The following is an 18,305-nucleotide window of genomic DNA, read 5'->3' on the forward strand; positions in this document are numbered from 1 at the left end:
GACACAAAATTTGCTATGTTTAAGACTTTTACCTGGAGAGACAGTAATGAACATTCACTTCTTTTGCTTTTTACAAAAGTCAAATGAAATATGCTTAGACTTAGATTCATAAATGCTAATCGACTGTCTGCTTTCTGTGTAAGTGATCTAGTGTGAGCAAAACATTACACCTTCTTCACCGAGCTCTTCAATCTCTGTATCAATTTGCAAAGAATTATGTACCTTATAAAATATGGGAAAATATATATTTTTACATAGTACTACACTTCAGTGCGGAAACGTATTTGTAGGGCTCTCCAAACATCAACTTGTAAAGATGATGAGGCAGAAAGAATTTTTATGAGGTAGACTCGTTGGGTGTGGTTAAGAACCACATTAGTACGAAACAAGGGAGAGAGCAGAGATGGCAGAGTCCATGGTTGGATAAATAGTCTAACGGTCTTTCGTATATACTGAAGGTGTAGGAGCAGAGCATGCTGCTGTAAAGTCACATGCATGACTTACAAAAGAAAGGATAAAGATCTGAGAGATGGGAAGAAACAGAAGAATTCATCTCCCAGGTGATCACACACTGCTTGGTCTGAAAGAGACAGCCAGGCAACTGGAGAAGAGACATGAAGATATGTCATCACCTTGCATATTATAAAAGTCATATGACTGTAGCAGATTATAGATCTCCTCCAGTCTTAGCAACCAGTGTTCACTGTATAATGGAATTCCTCTTTTAATATAATTCCCTAAAGCATCCAGGATTTAATATAAGAAGATTCTATTCTGAGTATTAACATTCAGACAGGAAAAAGATACACAGCAGAGACATAGCTGACCTATTCACTGCATTCTAGGATTAATTTTTAAATGAACAAAAACCAATTCATCAAATTCTCCCCAGGATAAAGAACTCATCATGGAACAATGCCCTTCCTGTCAAACCTTTCTGAAGCAATCATGCTGTTGTTTGTATTACAGATTCTGTGAATATATATTTTTTAACCTTCAACCTTTGAATTATCAAAAAATCTACTCTATTTGGACCCTAAAAAGTTTGTGCATTTTTAACATTCATATGCATAGGGTTGTCAGCAAATGAATCAAGCATGCAAATTTCTGTTTCCAGAAAGGTTCAAGTCTCAGTACTGGGTAGAGGCTAAAAATCTCAGCAAAGAACAAAAGCCAAAGCCACCTACTTCCCAGTGAAGAATAAAATAAAGCAAGTGCATTATTTACTGATTCACAAAACACAATATCACACAGTCTTTAACCAAACTTGGCATCTAATTAAGCTGAGTAGGCATTTTCCTGAGATAATTTCCGGAATCTCCAGTATGCTTGGTGGTCACAGGAAACATGTGAGGGGTGTCTTGTTTCTCTTCCCACTGTCAACATCTCTCTTTTGTCCTGATGCCTAGGTCTCTCAGACCTCTTCCATTGCGGAACACCTAAGCAAAGCTAATCTGTAAAACCCCTTCTTTTCCTAAAGAGCCCTCTTACAATCCAATCTTTCAAACTGCACCTTTTCACTGTGTTTAATCTAGTGAAAAATTCTGTGGTATTAGCCAATGGGGATGGCCTAGATTGTGTGAGTTTTATACTTCAGGCAGCCATTCAACAAAAACTTAGAATCAAAAGAAGGTTTACATTGAGAAATATGAGGTGTCTGTGCCCTGTCCCAGGATGCATCCTAAAATGTTGTGAGACCTCAGTTTGCTCACTTAAAAGTAAATGCAACTTAATTTTCAGAATGGATAGTACATTCAAAGTAATTATGTCACAGAAGGACAAAGTCCAAGAATATTAATGTCCAGAGTGCAAAATGCTTCCTGAAATAATAGTACTCTACGGTTGCACTACTCCCACTCTAGACAATCAGTAAATAATACTCTTCAGAAGGAACATATAATTTTCAACAACTCCTGGGCATTTTGCAAAACCTCGTCAGAAGTCCTCTAATTTTTGCTCTATTTTCGGTAAGTCATAGTAGCCAGAAAGTGTTCAGGGGGCTCACTGAATAAACTAGGTATTTATGAAGGAAGTCAATAAAACACTGAAAGTCAAAGGTCTCTCCTAATCATCTTTCTTCTTTGCTCTGTGACCATGTATTTAATTAGTATCTTGAAAACAAAATAGAAAATAATTCAGAATAAGAGTGTTGTAGGAACTGTGAAATTTGAAAAACCTTTATGTAAATCTTGATTAATTTTTTACCTCAAACATCTGTCTGTGACACTTCTGAAGCTAAACCACAGTGGTCAATACCTACTGCTAGGTATTTTCCTTTTGATTACTTTTTTCCTTTTGTTCACCCATTTTTAATAAAAGGATTTACCTGACAAATCCAGTTTTAATCTGCTTGGATTATGTGTATGCTAAAAACCTTTCCAGAACAGAAAAAAAGAAAAATTCCAGAAGAATGATTTGCTTTGAGGTGGATAAAAGGATTAAAATAAAATTCTAAATCTAATCATTGCCTTTCTAATACTAAAATATTCGAGAAATATTGAAAGTGCAGGTTCATCCATGAGGAAGAATGTCTAAATGCCTGTTACTCAACCAGCAGGCTAGTGAACAGAATGGATGGATATGTAGATAAAGTAACTCCTATTTGTGACATATTCATACCTTTGCAGAATACCACTGAAAGCTTACATTTTATATTTATGACAACAGTAAAAAGAAAAGTCATTTTTGCTTTAATTCCCTATGAACACTTAGGAAATGTTAGAAGCTTCTCTTTGACTTACTGAAAATAATGTCCAGAACTCCTACAAAAGCACTTTAGGCAATTTACATCTAAAAATATAATCATCCTAAAATAATTAACTTTTTAAAATCCACGTTCTCTTTATATTAAAAGGAGCTTCCACCTAAAATTATCATATTTATAGCAATAATTTTTTCTTTTTATTTGTAAAATTACTCATTTCCAAAAGAGATTTAAATGGATTAGCTAATGTCAAATGGAATTAAAGCAAGTTTTAAGAAATCAAAATCTAATCAAGGAATGATAAAAAATTGTTATACAAGAAAAGTTTTTATTAGAGAAGTATTACTCGATTATTGTGGGAAGAAGAGTTCTAACATATAGTCATCTACAAATCATTTGATTACACAAAGATATTTTTCCACTGGCATATCAGAAGTCCTTTAGGAAGCCAAACATTATAGGCAGAGATTAAAATTGATAAGGCTATTAGAGAAATCTTTTAGTAGTATCACTTTTAATTAAAAACATTTTTTGTTTTAAGCAAATAGGCGAATCATGTAGCTGAGACCAGCTTCCAACTGGCTATGTACTTAATGAACTCTTGTTCCCCCGGCTTCCGCCCCTTGAGTGGTCGGTCGAATTATAGTAAATAAGCACTAAGCCTAGTCTGGTAGTATCCTTTTAGATATGTAAGGAGAAATACTAAGCCTAGTCTGGTAGCATCCTTTTAGATATGTAAGGAGAAATACTAAGCCTAGTCTGGTAGTATCCTTTTAGATATGTAAGGAGAAATACTAAGCCTAGTCTGGTAGTATCCTTTTAGATATGTAAGGAGAAATACTAAGCCTAGTCTGGTAGTATCCTTTTAGATATGTAAGGAGAAATACTAAGCCTAGTCTGGTAGTATCCTTTTAGATATGTAAGGAGAAATACTAAGTTTGCTAGATTTCACAGAAGATAAAGCAAGCCTTCAAAAATCATGATGACAAGTTATTGTAGTCTGAGCAGTAATCCAGCTTAAGTAGCATATCATTATGAATATAAGTTTATAAGTGAGAAAACATGCTTTCAAATAAAAGTTGATGAAATTCTGGTTTACCATTAAAAATTAATATTGCGTTTGAAACAAATGTATTTATGCATTTATAGGAAGTGTTCAACGTATATATTTGAAAGTATACAATGTAAGAATTGGTTGAAAGTATAGATTGTATGTTGGGTGAATAATTTGTCTTAGGTTGGACATGCTGGCAGATTGTATTATAGATTAAACAGTTAACTTTACATGGCCTAGAATCATCTGAGAATGGGGTCTCAGTTGAAGATTGCCCAGATCAGACTGACTTGTGGGTGGTTCTCTTGACTGCTATTGATCTGAGAGGGCTGTGTAGTACTGTTCCCTGGGCAGGCAGTCCTGGGTTGCACATGAAAGCTAGCTAAGACTGAACCACCAAGCCAGCAAACAGCATTCCTCCATAGTTTTTACTTGAAGATTCCTCTTGAGTTTTTTACCTGATTTCCCTCAGTCATAGACTGTGATCTAGAGGCATTTACCAAATAAGCCTCATCCTCCCCTAAGTTATTTTTGGTCAGAATATATTAGGATAGTAACAGCAAAGAAGCTAAAGTAGCTACTAATATCTGAGTATTAGTCAGAAGAAAACACTGGTTAAGCTGTCATACCACGAGTAGAACTAAGACTAGAAGCTAGAAAGAAGTTGTGAGATACACAAAAAATTTAATAGTAATACAGTGTTCCAAAAATGTCCTAGTGACTGAGCTTCCTGAGTGAATTTTCTCACCTATGCGTATCCATAAGTGAGGACAAATGGTAGGATAATGGCTGGGAATGCAGGGGTAAGGGAAAGAAGTAACCAGTTGCTATATAAAAGTAAGATGGTCCTACCTGTCTAGTTCTCTAACGTGCTTAACTTACTGTCTGGGAATTATTGCTGAGTCATGCTACTTAATAAAACAGACATGTATTATGAACCTACTATGTGCAGAAAAGAGAACTAGAAAACAAAACATGTCTGCCTTTAGCAATCTTGTATTGTGGTAGAAGGATATAGATAATACACAAAGTAGTAGGTTATAGATCATGATTCAGGGACAAGTAATAGGTGAGAAGAACCACAAAAATGTAAAAGTTTAATAAAAATCAGGAAAGCTGCAGTGAGAAAGAAGTATTTTAGAAAAGTGACATTGATTTATTTCGTATTTTTTAGAATTAATTTTACTATGGCATCCAATAGGAAAGATGATCACCTTAAAGAAGTACTGCACAGCCAGAGCGGCATTTCATCATGGTTAGTAGCATGGCTTACTGTGCGTACCCCTAAATTTCATAATTATCTCAAAATGTGTTTATAAATGGGGTTCTAAAAGAACCAATTCTCTGAGACACAGATTGGCCCTAGTGTCAGTGGGCATTCTGATGACTCTTCTCTTCAGAAGAAACTGGAACAACAGCAGCAACGAAAGGGGAACAGGGTGACGTGGGAAGAAGATAGACACCGATCGATCACCACGCGTCAGTAGAGATTAACACTGCCTCACATTCCATCTCCAGAACCAGGAGAAAAGTGCACTGTCTTTGTTTACACCACTTGCTCTGTGGTACCTTGTTGTGGAAACACAAGCACACAGACAGACTAGATGAACCCTATGAACACTGTATAAAAGTAAAACACTGCAGTAGCCCAAGCGTTAGAACAATCCAAAATCTTTTAAAGACTTTTATAGTCAGGATTTATATAGAGACTTCTGGTTTTCCTGTGTTTATATTGAAAGTCAGAAACAAAATCCCATTGTACCCTGGTGAAGAGGTAGCAAAAGTTATAAGGACTCCACACCTGATGATAGCAGGCATTAAGGAATATGTCAGCTCAGAAAACACTTCTTGGTTAGGATGCATGTAGCTGGTTGAAGTTTGACACGGTAACTCACAAGCTCTTAGGATGTGCCCATGCTCTAGTTACAGCGGATCTCTCAGCAGCTGCACTCTGCCTTAGTCAAGCTTCCCACAACTGTCAAAGAAGCTGGACACAGCCCTCTGTATATCCACTAAAGTGGTCCCCAGTTGCTGTGGGAGCTCGGCCACTTTATAGAGAATAGTGGATGCTACTCAAGTATTCTTTATAAAAGAATGCTTATTTCTGTTCTCTGTGTACTTCAGGGATGTTCTCTAGTGCTCTCTCTCTCTCTCTCTCTCTCTCTCTCTCTCTCTCTCTCTCTCTCTTTGGTGTGTGTGTGTGTGTGTGTGTGTGTGTGTGTGTGCTTTTCCTAGACATGTTACAGATTTAACAAAAACAAATAAATGTAATATACTTACTGGTTCTGTTAAGTTAGATGTTTTCTCAAAATCTTCACCTTCTTCCATCAGCGTTTCTTCAGTCCCAGGTAAAGAATCTATTTTAATTTTTAAAAATAAAAGTCACACATTGCTTATGCATAAATTACATATATACACACATATTTATATGTATATATGTATGTAAATATATGCACTTATATGCCTTGTGATAAGGCTATTAACATAATGGAATTATTAATTCAAAGAATCAAAGAGTTTGTGAATACATTTTTAATGGCATTTATTCAGCTTATAGGTAAATAAGAAAATGAACACATTTCTAATTCAGAAGTATGGAATAAAATCAAGAAAGCATAAGAGCTTATATGTTCATTTTACATATAAAACAGTGCTTCAGGCTGGAGAGATGGCATGGTGGTTTAGAGCGTGTCCTCCTTATGAAATCAAGGCAACTATGGCAGCACAGACAGAACCTACTCATGTCTAAGCCAGATAGGGTCCTAGTGCTGAGAAGAGAAATGGACACAAGCCCACATCCCCAGCTCTGAAGCTACCTCCAGTAACTTCTTGCAAAGAAAAGAGAAGTTTTCTCCGCGTCTCCTTGGCTGTACAAACCACACTTAAAGGGTAGACCTTATATCCAGCTGGAGGTGGCCGGCACAAAATGAACTTGGTGGTGTTTCTGAAGGTTTCTTTGTTTCATAATGTTTTGTCTGGGCATTGCTTAACACGTCAAGTATCCTACTTACATATTATTGTTTCTGGTTTTGGGTCTTACTGGGATTTCTGCCTGTTTCTCCTTGTCTACTGTCTTTGACCCTCCTTCTTCCATTTGTTTTGTCCTATTCAGTTAAGATTTGTTTTTAACTTATTTATTTGTTTCTTTTTGGATGCCTGTCTTATTTCTAATGAGAAAGAACAAGAAAGATAATGGAGAATTGGATCTGGCGGGGGGAGTGAATTTGGGAAGGGGAAACCGTAATCAAAATACTCGATAGGAAAACTAGTTTTAATTTAAAAAAATGAATATGCACTACTATAGTAAAGGACCTGTGTTTGGTTCCCAGTACCCATATCACATGGCTCTCAATTACCTACAGCTACAGCCTCAGGGGAACTAGCAATCTCTTCCAGCTTCTATGGGCAAACACACACACATACGCGCGCGCGCGCGCGCGCGCACACACACACACACACACACACACACACACACACACGAATAATTAAAATAAATATAAGTCTAAAAGTTAGGTAATTTTTGGTATTGATTCAGCTAGATTTTGGTACATATTTACCTTTAGGGTTTTCTTTTCTGTTTTGTAGTATTATAATTCATGTTTGTTCAATGCCTTCTTTTTGATGGTGAGGGGGATTAGAGAATTTAAGTATTAATTCTATTAATTGGCATTCTCTCCTCTAAATCAGATGACAAATTGTGAAGGGATCAGTAACAATGCAAGATATTAAATGATGGTAGGTTTTTCTGTCCAAACATATCAAGTGAGAAGTTGTGACTGTTTGGGCTAAATCTTAGAGAAGGAGATGAGTGGTGCTTTCAGTTATCTTAATAAAGGGAATAATAAATCTTCAATTATCCACATGCTGCCAAGTTGTGTTAATTAGTGCGTGCAGATAAAGATTTATGTTTGTTAGAGGACTCTGTAGTAATGATAATTATATGTAACATCTGTAAATAATATATACCAGATACTCTCGACTTCTCTAGTTAAATTTAGCTTCATATATTAAAGTTTAAAAATCCATTTAGAGGGGAGCATTTAAAACCATAAAGTTTTGTAAACTTGACTTCTTATATTTATTAATATTAAGAGAGCCCTGAAAGGCTCTGCCAGAGCCTGACAAATACAAAGGCAGATGCTGGCAGCCAACCACTGGACTGAGCATGGGGTCCATAGTGAAGGAGTTAGAGAGAGAATTGAAGGAGCTGCAGAGATTGGCAAGCCCATAGGAAGAGCAAAAATATCAACCAACCAGACACCCCAGAGCTCCCAGGGACTAAGCCACCAAACACTAGCCACATATATAGTAGAGGATGGCATAGTCAGGCATCAATGGGAGGAGAGGCCTTTGGTCTTCCTGTAAAGGCTCGATGTCCTAGTGTAGGAAAATGCCTGGACAGGGAGGCAGGAGTGGGTTGGTGGGGAAGCACTCTCATAGAAGCAGGGGAAGGAGAGGGGGGATGGGGGATTCTCGAGGGGAAGTGGGAAAGTGGATAACATTTGAAATGTAAATAAATAAAATATCCAATTTAAAAAGAAAAACAAGTTAGTCCTTATCAAAGAAGTGTCTCTTTATAGCAAATGGAGACGAACACAGTAGATTAAAACTAGACAAAATGCAGAGATCAAGAACTCATAGGCAGCCCTGTCTTAATGTATGCACCTACACTATAGCTCTTGTATGTGTGGCTCAGGGAACACACTAGAAGAAATGGCTAAATGAATTTAAAAGCCATATTAGGAAGTCTGCTGAAAAACAGTCTCCGCTAGAAATAGCTCCATAAACAAGACTGGGAAATATCAATATCAATGTACACGCTCATGAGTAAGAGGGAAAGCCTTCATAGGTCCCACCCCTAAACAAAAAACTATAGGGAATTATCGATAGCTTAAAATTGAAGGGATAATTAGCTTCTCCAACAGATGAGTTCTCTTATTCGATATCAAATACAAAGTGGTCAGCCCTGAAGACATATGTACCCAAACAACAAAAGCAGACTTAACAGCTTGTATGTATATGTTTGTGCATATACATACACATATGTGTAGACAATAAAGAAAAATCAATTTTTTGGAGGACATGAGAAGGGTAATGTGAGGGGAGGAGTTGGAAGGAGAAAAAACCAGAAGCATATTTCTAATTTACTCTACTTTTTTAAAAAGTGCAGTATGATTACATAAAGAAAAATAATTTACATTCATGTGCAAATGGAAGTAGAATTTTCTAATGTATGACATAAAGGCTCTGGCCAAGAAATTAGAATTTTGAATCCTAGCTGCTTATGATCAAGCAGTAAGGAAACAATGGAAAACGTGGCATAAGCCCGTGGTTGTGGCTCAGGGCTTCTCTATCTCTGATAATTCAGAGTACTTCACTCAAGAAGAAAAGCTAGCAAATCTCTTGGGTACAAGCATATTTCTATATAAACAGATATCATTACAGAACACAGAATGCCTTCCACTATGATACTACTCTGGGGAAGCCATGAATTAAGATAGTTTACTTACCACCCTTCTAAACAGAATAGATCCATTAACAGAAGCACATTTAGGTTGATAAAATTAAGTTCAGTAAGGGAAAAATGTTTCATGTTAGAAAAATAGTCATTCAATTGAAAAGAGAAATTTGGCATCTATCTATTAAGACCAATTTCTAATAGCTCACAAGCTAGCATGGAGGCAAATCATATTTCATTTACATCTTGTAAAATGAAGTTACAACATTGGCCAGGGTAATAGGTGGGTAACTAAAGTTCTCCACCTCCCCATTCATTCCTCCAAATCCAGCCCTGAAGTCTCATCCCCAGGTCTGTAGCAAACCTTCTGCTGTGGCCCCTCCTTGCTTTCTGTTCCCATTCCCAGGACACTAAGTAGATACTGGTGTAATAAAACACCCCACTTTCCTGCTTTTTGTGAAAGCTGTCTCCCCATCCAAGCTCATTTACATTTCTAACTGTTAGTAACCAATATCCAGGAACTCATTTTGGTAGGAGTCCCCCAACTGGCCACATCTAACAAAAAGCAGAAGACAACATACAGACATACTCTCCTAAGAACCAGAGAGAAAACAGAAACCAAGTTGCAAAAGCATACAGCCAACAAAGACAAGACCAGAAATCAGCATCTGGAATTACGGTCTTCCCAATCCTAGATACCTAGATGCCAATGTAAAAATCATAATCAGGAATACCTAGGATAGTGTATCCTCCACTAGAACCCTATAGGCCTACCACAATAGGCCCTGAATATCTCAACATAATTGAAGCACAAATAAAAGATTTTCCTTTATGTATATGACAAAGAAGTTGAAAGAGAGAATAATTAAACCCCTTAAAGAAATAATGAAAACGCTTTCCTGGTTGCTGCCGCTGCAGAGAGCCCGTGGTGAGCACCCCACGAGCGAACCTGAGCCTCGGGACCACAGGTAAGAAAAAATTTTCTGCTGCAAGAAAGCTGCCTGGTGAGCTTGGGACACAGGAAAGCAGAATTTCTCTAGGACCGGGCACGTTCTGTGTTTACCGGAAGTCCCACACCCGCGGATCCCGGCCCGCAGCAGCTCTCTGCTCCCAGACCCGGTGAGAGAGAGACCCAACCGCCTGGTCAGGTGGGCACTCCTGAGGCTGCAGAGCGGAAGAGACCACCAACTCTGCTCACCCCTGCCCACATCCCTGGCCCAAGAGGAAACTGTATAAGGCCTCTGGGCTCCCGTGGGGAAGGGCCCAGGAGCGGCAGGACCCCTGTGCCTGAGACACCGCCGGAACCTGAAAGAAACAGACCGGATAAATAGTTCTCTGCACCCAAATCCCGTGGGAGGGAGAGCTAAACCTTCAGAGAGGCAGACAAGCCTGGGAAACCAGAAGTGACTGCTCCCTGCACACACATCTCGGACGCCAGAGGAAAAAGCCAAAGACCATCTGGAACCCTGGTGCACTGAAGTTCCCGGAAGGGGCGGCACAGGTCTTCCTGGTTGCTGCCGCTGCAGAGAGCCCGTGGGCAGCACCCCACGAGCGAACCTGAGCCTCGGGACCACAGGTAAGACCAAATTTTCTGCTGCAAGAAAGCTGCCTGGTGAACTCAAGACACAGGCCCACAGGAACAGCTGAAGACCTGTAGAGAGGAAAAACTACACGCCAGAAAGCAGAACATTCTGTCCCCATTACTGACTGAAAGAGAGGAAAACAGGTCTACAGCACTCCTGTCACACAGGCTTATAGGACAGTCTAGCCACTGTCAGAAATAGCAGAACAAAGTAACACTAGAGATAATCTGATGGCGAGAGGCAAGCGCAGGAACCCAAGCAACAGAAACCAAGACTACATGCCATCATCGGAGCCCAATTCTCCCACCAAAACAAACATGGAATATCCAAACACACCAGAAAAGCAAGATCTAGTTTCAAAATCATATTTGATCATGATGCTGGAGGACTTCAAGAAAGACATGAACACACTTAGGGAAGCACAGGAAAACATTAATAAACAAGTAAAAGCCTACAGAGAGGAATCGCAAAAATCCCTGAAAGAATTCCAGGAAAACACAATCAAACAGTTGAAGGAATTAAAAATGGAAATAGAAGCAATCAAGAAAGAACACATGGAAACAACCCTGGATATAGAAAACCAAAAGAAGAGACAAGGAGCTGTAGATACAAGCCTCACCAACAGAATTCAAGAGATGGAAGAGAGAATCTCAGGAGCAGAAGATTCCATAGAAATCATTGACTCAACTGTCAAAGATAATGTAAAGCGGAAAAAGCTACTGGTCCAAAACATACAGGAAATCCAGGACTCAATGAGAAGATCAAACCTAAGGATAATAGGTATAGAAGAGAGTGAAGACTCCCAGCTCAAAGGACCAGTAAATATCTTCAACAAAATCATAGAAGAAAACTTCCCTAACCTAAAAAAAGAGATACCCATAGGCATACAAGAAGCCTACAGAACTCCAAATAGATTGGACCAGAAAAGAAACACCTCCCGTCACATAATAGTCAAAACACCAAACGCACAAAATAAAGAAAGAATATTAAAAGCAGTAAGGGAAAAAGGTCAAGTAACATATAAAGGCAGACCTATCAGAATCACACCAGACTTCTCGCCAGAAACTATGAAGGCCAGAAGATCCTGGACTGATGTCATACAGACCCTAAGAGAGCACAAATGCCAGCCCAGGTTACTGATTCCTGCAAAACTCTCAATTAACATAGATGGAGAAACCAAGATATTCCATGACAAAACAAAATTTACACAATATCTTTCTACAAATCCAGCACTACAAAGGATAATAAATGGTAAAGCCCAACATAAGGAGGCAAGCTATACCCTAGAAGAAGCAAGAAACTAATCGTCTTGGCAACAAAACAAAGAGAATGAAAGCACACAAACATAACCTCACATCCAAATATGAATATAACGGGAAGCAATAATCACTATTCCTTAATATCTCTCAACATCAATGGACTCAACTCCCCAATAAAAAGACATAGAATAACAAACCGGATACGCAACGAGGACCCTGCATTCTGCTGACTACAGGAAACACACCTCAGAGACAAAGACAGACATTACCTCAGAGTGAAAGGCTGGAAAACAATTTTCCAAGCAAATGGTCAGAAGAAGCAAGCTGGAGTAGCCATTCTAATATCAAATAAAATCAATTTCCAACTAAAAGTCATCAAAAAAGATAAGGAAGGACACTTCATATTCATCAAAGGAAAAATCCACCAAGATGAACTCTCAATCCTAAATATCTATGCCCCAAATACAAGGGCACCTACATACGTAAAAGAAACCTTACTAAAGCTCAAAACACACATTGCACCTCACACAATAATAGTGGGAGACTTCAACACCCCACTCTCATCAATGGACAGATCATGGAAACAGAAATTAAACAGTGATGTCGACAGACTAAGAGAAGTCATGAGCCAAATGGACTTAACGGATATTTATAGAACATTCTATCCTAAAGCAAAAGGATATACCTTCTTCTCAGCTCCTCATGGTACTTTCTCCAAAATTGACCATATAATTGGTCAAAAAACGGGCCTCAACAGGTACAGAAAGATAGAGATAATCCCATGCGTGCTATCGGACCACCACGGCCTAAAACTGGTCTTCAATAACAATAAGGGAAGAATGCCCACATATACGTGGAAATTGAACAATGCTCTACTCAATGATAACCTGGTCAAGGAAGAAATAAAGAAAGAAATTAAAAACTTTTTAGAATTTAATGAAAATGAAGATACAACATACCCAAACTTATGGGACACAATGAAAGCTGTGCTAAGAGGAAAACTCATAGCGCTGAGTGCCTGCAGAAAGAAACAGGAAAGAGCATATCTCAGCAGCTTGACAGCACACCTAAAAGCTCTAGAACAAAAAGAAGCAAATACACCCAGGAGGAGTAGAAGGCAGGAAATAATCAAACTCAGAGCTGAAATCAACCAAGTAGAAACAAAAAGGACCATAGAAAGAATCAACAGAACCAAAAGTTGGTTCTTTGAGAAAATCAACAAGATAGATAAACCCTTAGCCAGACTAACGAGAGGACACAGAGAGTGCGTCCAAATTAACAAAATTAGAAATGAAAAGGGAGACATAACTACAGATTCAGAGGAAATTCAAAAAATCATCAGATCTTACTATAAAAACCTATATTCAACAAAATTTGAAAATCTTCAGGAAATGGACAATTTCCTAGACAGATACCAGGTATCGAAGTTAAATCAGGAACAGATAAACCAGTTAAACAACCCCATAACTCCTATGGAAATAGAAGCAGTCATTAAAGGTCTTCCAACCAAAAAGAGCCCAGGTCCAGACGGGTTTAGTGCAGAATTCTATCAAACCTTCATAGAAGACCTCATACCAATATTATCCAAACTATTCCACAAAATTGAAACAGATGGAGCACTACCGAATTCCTTCTACGAAGCCACAATTACTCTTATACCTAAACCACACAAAGACACAACAAAGAAAGAGAACTTCAGACCAATTTCCCTTATGAATATCGAAGCAAAAATACTCAATAAAATTCTGGCAAACCGAATTCAAGAGCACATCAAAACAATCATCCACCATGATCAAGTAGACTTCATCCCAGGCATGCAGGGATGGTTTAATATACGGAAAACCATCAACGTGATCCATCATATAAACAAACTGAAAGAACAAAACCACATGATCATTTCATTAGATGCTGAGAAAGCATTTGACAAAATTCAACACCCCTTCATGATAAAAGTCCTGGAAAGAATAGGAATTCAAGGCCCATACCTAAACATAGTAAAAGCCATATACAGCAAACCAGTTGCTAACATTAAACTAAATGGAGAGAAACTTGAAGCAATCCCACTAAAATCAGGGACTAGACAAGGCTGCCCACTCTCTCCCTACTTATTCAATATAGTTCTTGAAGTTCTAGCCAGAGCAATCAGACAACAAAAGGAGATCAAGGGGATACAGATCGGAAAAGAAGAAGTCAAAATATCACTATTTGCAGATGACATGATAGTATATTTAAGTGATCCCAAAAGTTCCACCAGAGAACTACTAAAGCTGATAAACAACTTCAGCAAAGTGGCTGGGTATAAAATTAACTCAAATAAATCAGTTGCCTTCCTCTATACAAAAGAGAAACAAGCCGAGAAAGAAATTAGGGAAACGACACCCTTCATAATAGACCCAAATAATATAAAGTACCTCGGTGTGACTTTAACCAAGCAAGTAAATGATCTGTACAATAAGAACTTCAAGACACTGAGGAAAGAAATTGAAGAAGACCTCAGAAGATGGAAAGATCTCCCATGCTCATGGATTGGCAGGATTAATATAGTAAAAATGGCCATTTTACCAAAAGCAATCTACAGATTCAATGCAATCCCCATCAAAATACCAATCCAATTCTTCAAAGAGTTAGACAGAACAATTTGCAAATTCATCTGGAATAACAAAAAACCCAGGATAGCTAAAACTATCCTCAACAATAAAAGGACTTCAAGGGGAATCACTATCCCTGAACTCAAGCAGTATTACAGAGCAATAGTGATAAAAACTGCATGGTATTGGTACAGAGACAGATAGATAGACCAATGGAATAGAATTGAAGACCCAGAAATGAACCCACACACCCATGGTCACTTGATTTTTGACAAAGGAGCCAAAACCATCCAATGGAAAAAAGATAGCATTTTCAGCAAATGGTGCTGGTTCAACTGGAGGGCAACATGTAGAAGAATGCAGATCGATCCATGCTTATCACCCTGTACAAAGCTTAAGTCCAAGTGGATCAAGGACCTCCACATCAAACCAGACACACTCAAACTAATAGAAGAAAAACTAGGGAAGCATCTGGAACACATGGGCACTGGAAAAAATTTCCTGAACAAAACACCAATGGCTTATGCTCTAAGATCAAGAATCGACAAATGGGATCTCATAAAACTGCAAAGCTTCTGTAAGGCAAAGGACACGGTGGTTAGGACAAAACGGCAACCAACAGATTGGGAAAAGATCTTTACCAATCCTACAACAGATAGAGGCCTTATATCCAAAATATACAAAGAACTCAAGAAGTTAGACCACAGGGAAACAAATAACCCTATTTAAAAATGGGGTTCAGAGCTAAACAAAGAATTCACAGCTGAGGAATGCCGAATGGCTGAGAAACACCTAAAGAAATGTTCAACATCTTTAGTCATAAGGGAAATGCAAATCAAAACAACCCTGAGATTTCACCTCACACCAGTGAGAATGGCTAAGATCAAAAACTCAGGTGACAGCAGATGCTGGCGAGGATGTGGAGAAAGAGGAACACTCCTCCATTGTTGGTGGGATTGCAGACTGGTAAAACCATTCTGGAAATCAGTCTGGAGGTTCCTCAGAAAATTGGACATTGAACTGCCTGAGGATCCAGCTATACCTCTCTTGGGCATATACCCAAAAGATGCCTCAACATATAAAAGAGACATGTGCTCCACTATGTCCATCGCAGCCTTATTTATAATAGCCAGAAAATGGAAAGAACCGAGATGCCCTTCAACAAAGTAATGGATACAGAAAATGTGGTACATCTACACAATGGAATATTACTCAGCTATCAAAAACAACGAGTCTATGAAATTCGTAGGCAAATGGTTGGAACTGGAAAATATCATCCTGAGTGAGCTAACCCAATCACAGAAAGACATACATGGTATGCACTCATTGATAAGTGGCTATTAGTCCAAATGCTTGAATTACCCTAGATGCCTAGAACAAACGAAACTCAAGACGGATGATCAAAATGTGAATGCTTCACTCCTTCTTTAAATGAGGAAAAAGAATACCCTTGGCTGGGAAGGGAGAGGCAAAGATTAAAACAGAGACTGAAGGAACACCCATTCAGAGCCTGCCCCACAGGTGGCCCATACATATACAGCCACCCAATTGGACAAGATGGATGAAGCAAAGAAGTGCAGACCGACAGGAGCCGGATGTAGATCGCTCCTGAGAGACACAGCCAGAATACAGCAAATACAGAGGCGAATGCCAGCAGCAAACCACTGAACTGAGAATAGGTCCCCCGTTGAAGGAATCAGAGAAAGAACTGGAAGAGCTTGAAGGGGCTCGAGACCCCAAAAGCACAACAATGTCAAGCAACCAGAGCTTCCAGGGACTAAGCCACTACCTAAAGACTATATATGGACTGACCCTGGACTCTGACCCCATAGGTAGCAATGAATATCCTAGTAAGATCACCAGTGGAAGGGGAAGCCCTGGGTCCGGGCTAAGACTGAACCCCCAGTGAACTAGACTATGGGGGGAGGGCAGCAATGGGGGGAGGGTTGGGAGGGGAACACCCATAAGGAAGGGGAGGGGGGAGGGGGATTTTGCCCGGAAACCGGGAAAGGGAATAACACTTGAAATGTATATAAGAAATACTCCAGTTAATAAAAAAAAAAAAATCCAAAAAAAAAAAAAAAAAAAAAGAAATAATGAAAACACCAATAGTGGAAGGGAATGCAAAAAAACATGTTCAAGACCTGAAAGTGGAAGTAGAATCATTAAATTTAATCAATGGAAATACACACACACACACACACACACACACACACACACACACACACACACACACACACAGAAAGCTCTAGAGCAAAAATCAATAAACCATAAACCACATCCAAAAGTAGAAGAGGATGAGGAATAACCAAACTCAGGACTGAAATAGAAACAAACAACAGTACAAAGAATCAATAGAACAAAGAGTTGATTCTTTTAGAAAAATCAATAAAATTGACAAAGCCTTATGTAAATTTACTGAAAGACAGAAAGAGAATATCTAAATCAATAAAATTAGAAATGAAAAGGGGAACATAACAACGGACACCAAGGATGTCTAGAGAACCATACGGATATCCTTTAATAACCTGCCCTTCACCAAACTGGAAAATCTGTAAGAATGGAAATTTTCTTGATATATACCATTTACCAAGGTTAAATCAAGATCAGATAAACAACAAAAACAGAATTATAACCCTGGTGTAATAAAAATAATCATTAGAAGTTTCACAACAACAACAAAAAAGAACCCAGGCACAGATAATTTTAGTCTAGAATTCTACCAAACTTTGAAAAAGAGTTAATGCCAATATTCTTATAATTATTCCACAAAATACAAACAGAAATAAGATTTCTCAATTCATTTTTACTAACAGTTACTCTGATATTCAAATCACATAATGACACACAAAGAAAACATTTACAGACCAATTTTCCTTATGAACATAGATACAAAATTTTGTAATAAACTACTTATAAACCAAACTCAAAAGCAATTTTAAAAATTCATTAACCATGATCAAGTAGTCTTGATCCAAGGTTAATGAACCAAGGGTGTTTCAACATGCATAAATTCACCATATAGAAGAAATTACAAGATAAAAACCACGCGATCATCTCATTAGATGCAGAAAAGGCCTTTGACAAAATCTAACACCTATTCAGGATAAATGTCCTGGAGAGATTAGGGATACAAGGGACATACCTGAACATAATAAATGCAGGGCAATCTTATCTAGATCAATAAGACAAATGAAGAGATCAAGGAAATGTAAAGGGGGAAGGGGAAGTGAAAGTATCTTTGCTTGCAGATGACATGACAGTTGACTTGAAAAATTCCACCAGGAAACCTTTATACCTGATAAACACTTTCAGCATAGTAGCTGGATACAAAATTAACTCACAAAACCAGTAATATATATATAGAAGGAAATCGCAGAAACAACATCTTTTATCATAACCCCAACTAATATAAAATATATTGGGGTAGCTGTACCCAATCAAGTGAAACACTTCAAGCCTTTGAAGAAAAAATTAAAGAGTATATCAGATGATGGAAGGATCTTCCATGCTCATGGATCAGTAGGATTAATATACAAAAATGGCCATCCTACCTCTGCAATATCCTAAGTTCCAATACAAAATTCACAGTCTTGAAAAGATAATTTTCAGCTTCATACAAAAACACAAAAATTCTAAGATAGTTAGAATAATCCCAA

General features: G+C 38.2%; 1 protein-coding gene across 9 annotated transcripts in view; it reads right to left on the reverse strand.

Moving 5' to 3' along the window:
• C5h8orf34 (similar to human chromosome 8 open reading frame 34) overlaps window positions 1–18,305 on the reverse strand; it is a 539,213-nt gene that overhangs the window by 124,167 nt on the left and 396,741 nt on the right. For all 9 annotated transcript variants that reach the window (NM_001109259.2, XM_063288168.1, XM_017593564.3 and 6 more), the window contains one exon: window positions 6,039–6,115. In NM_001109259.2, coding sequence (NP_001102729.2) covers window positions 6,039–6,115 — 77 coding nt within the window. The remainder of the gene's footprint in view (window positions 1–6,038; window positions 6,116–18,305) is intronic.

This window comes from Rattus norvegicus, chromosome 5 (genome assembly GCF_036323735.1).
Source record: "Rattus norvegicus strain BN/NHsdMcwi chromosome 5, GRCr8, whole genome shotgun sequence".
Lineage (NCBI taxonomy): Eukaryota > Metazoa > Chordata > Mammalia > Rodentia > Muridae > Rattus > Rattus norvegicus.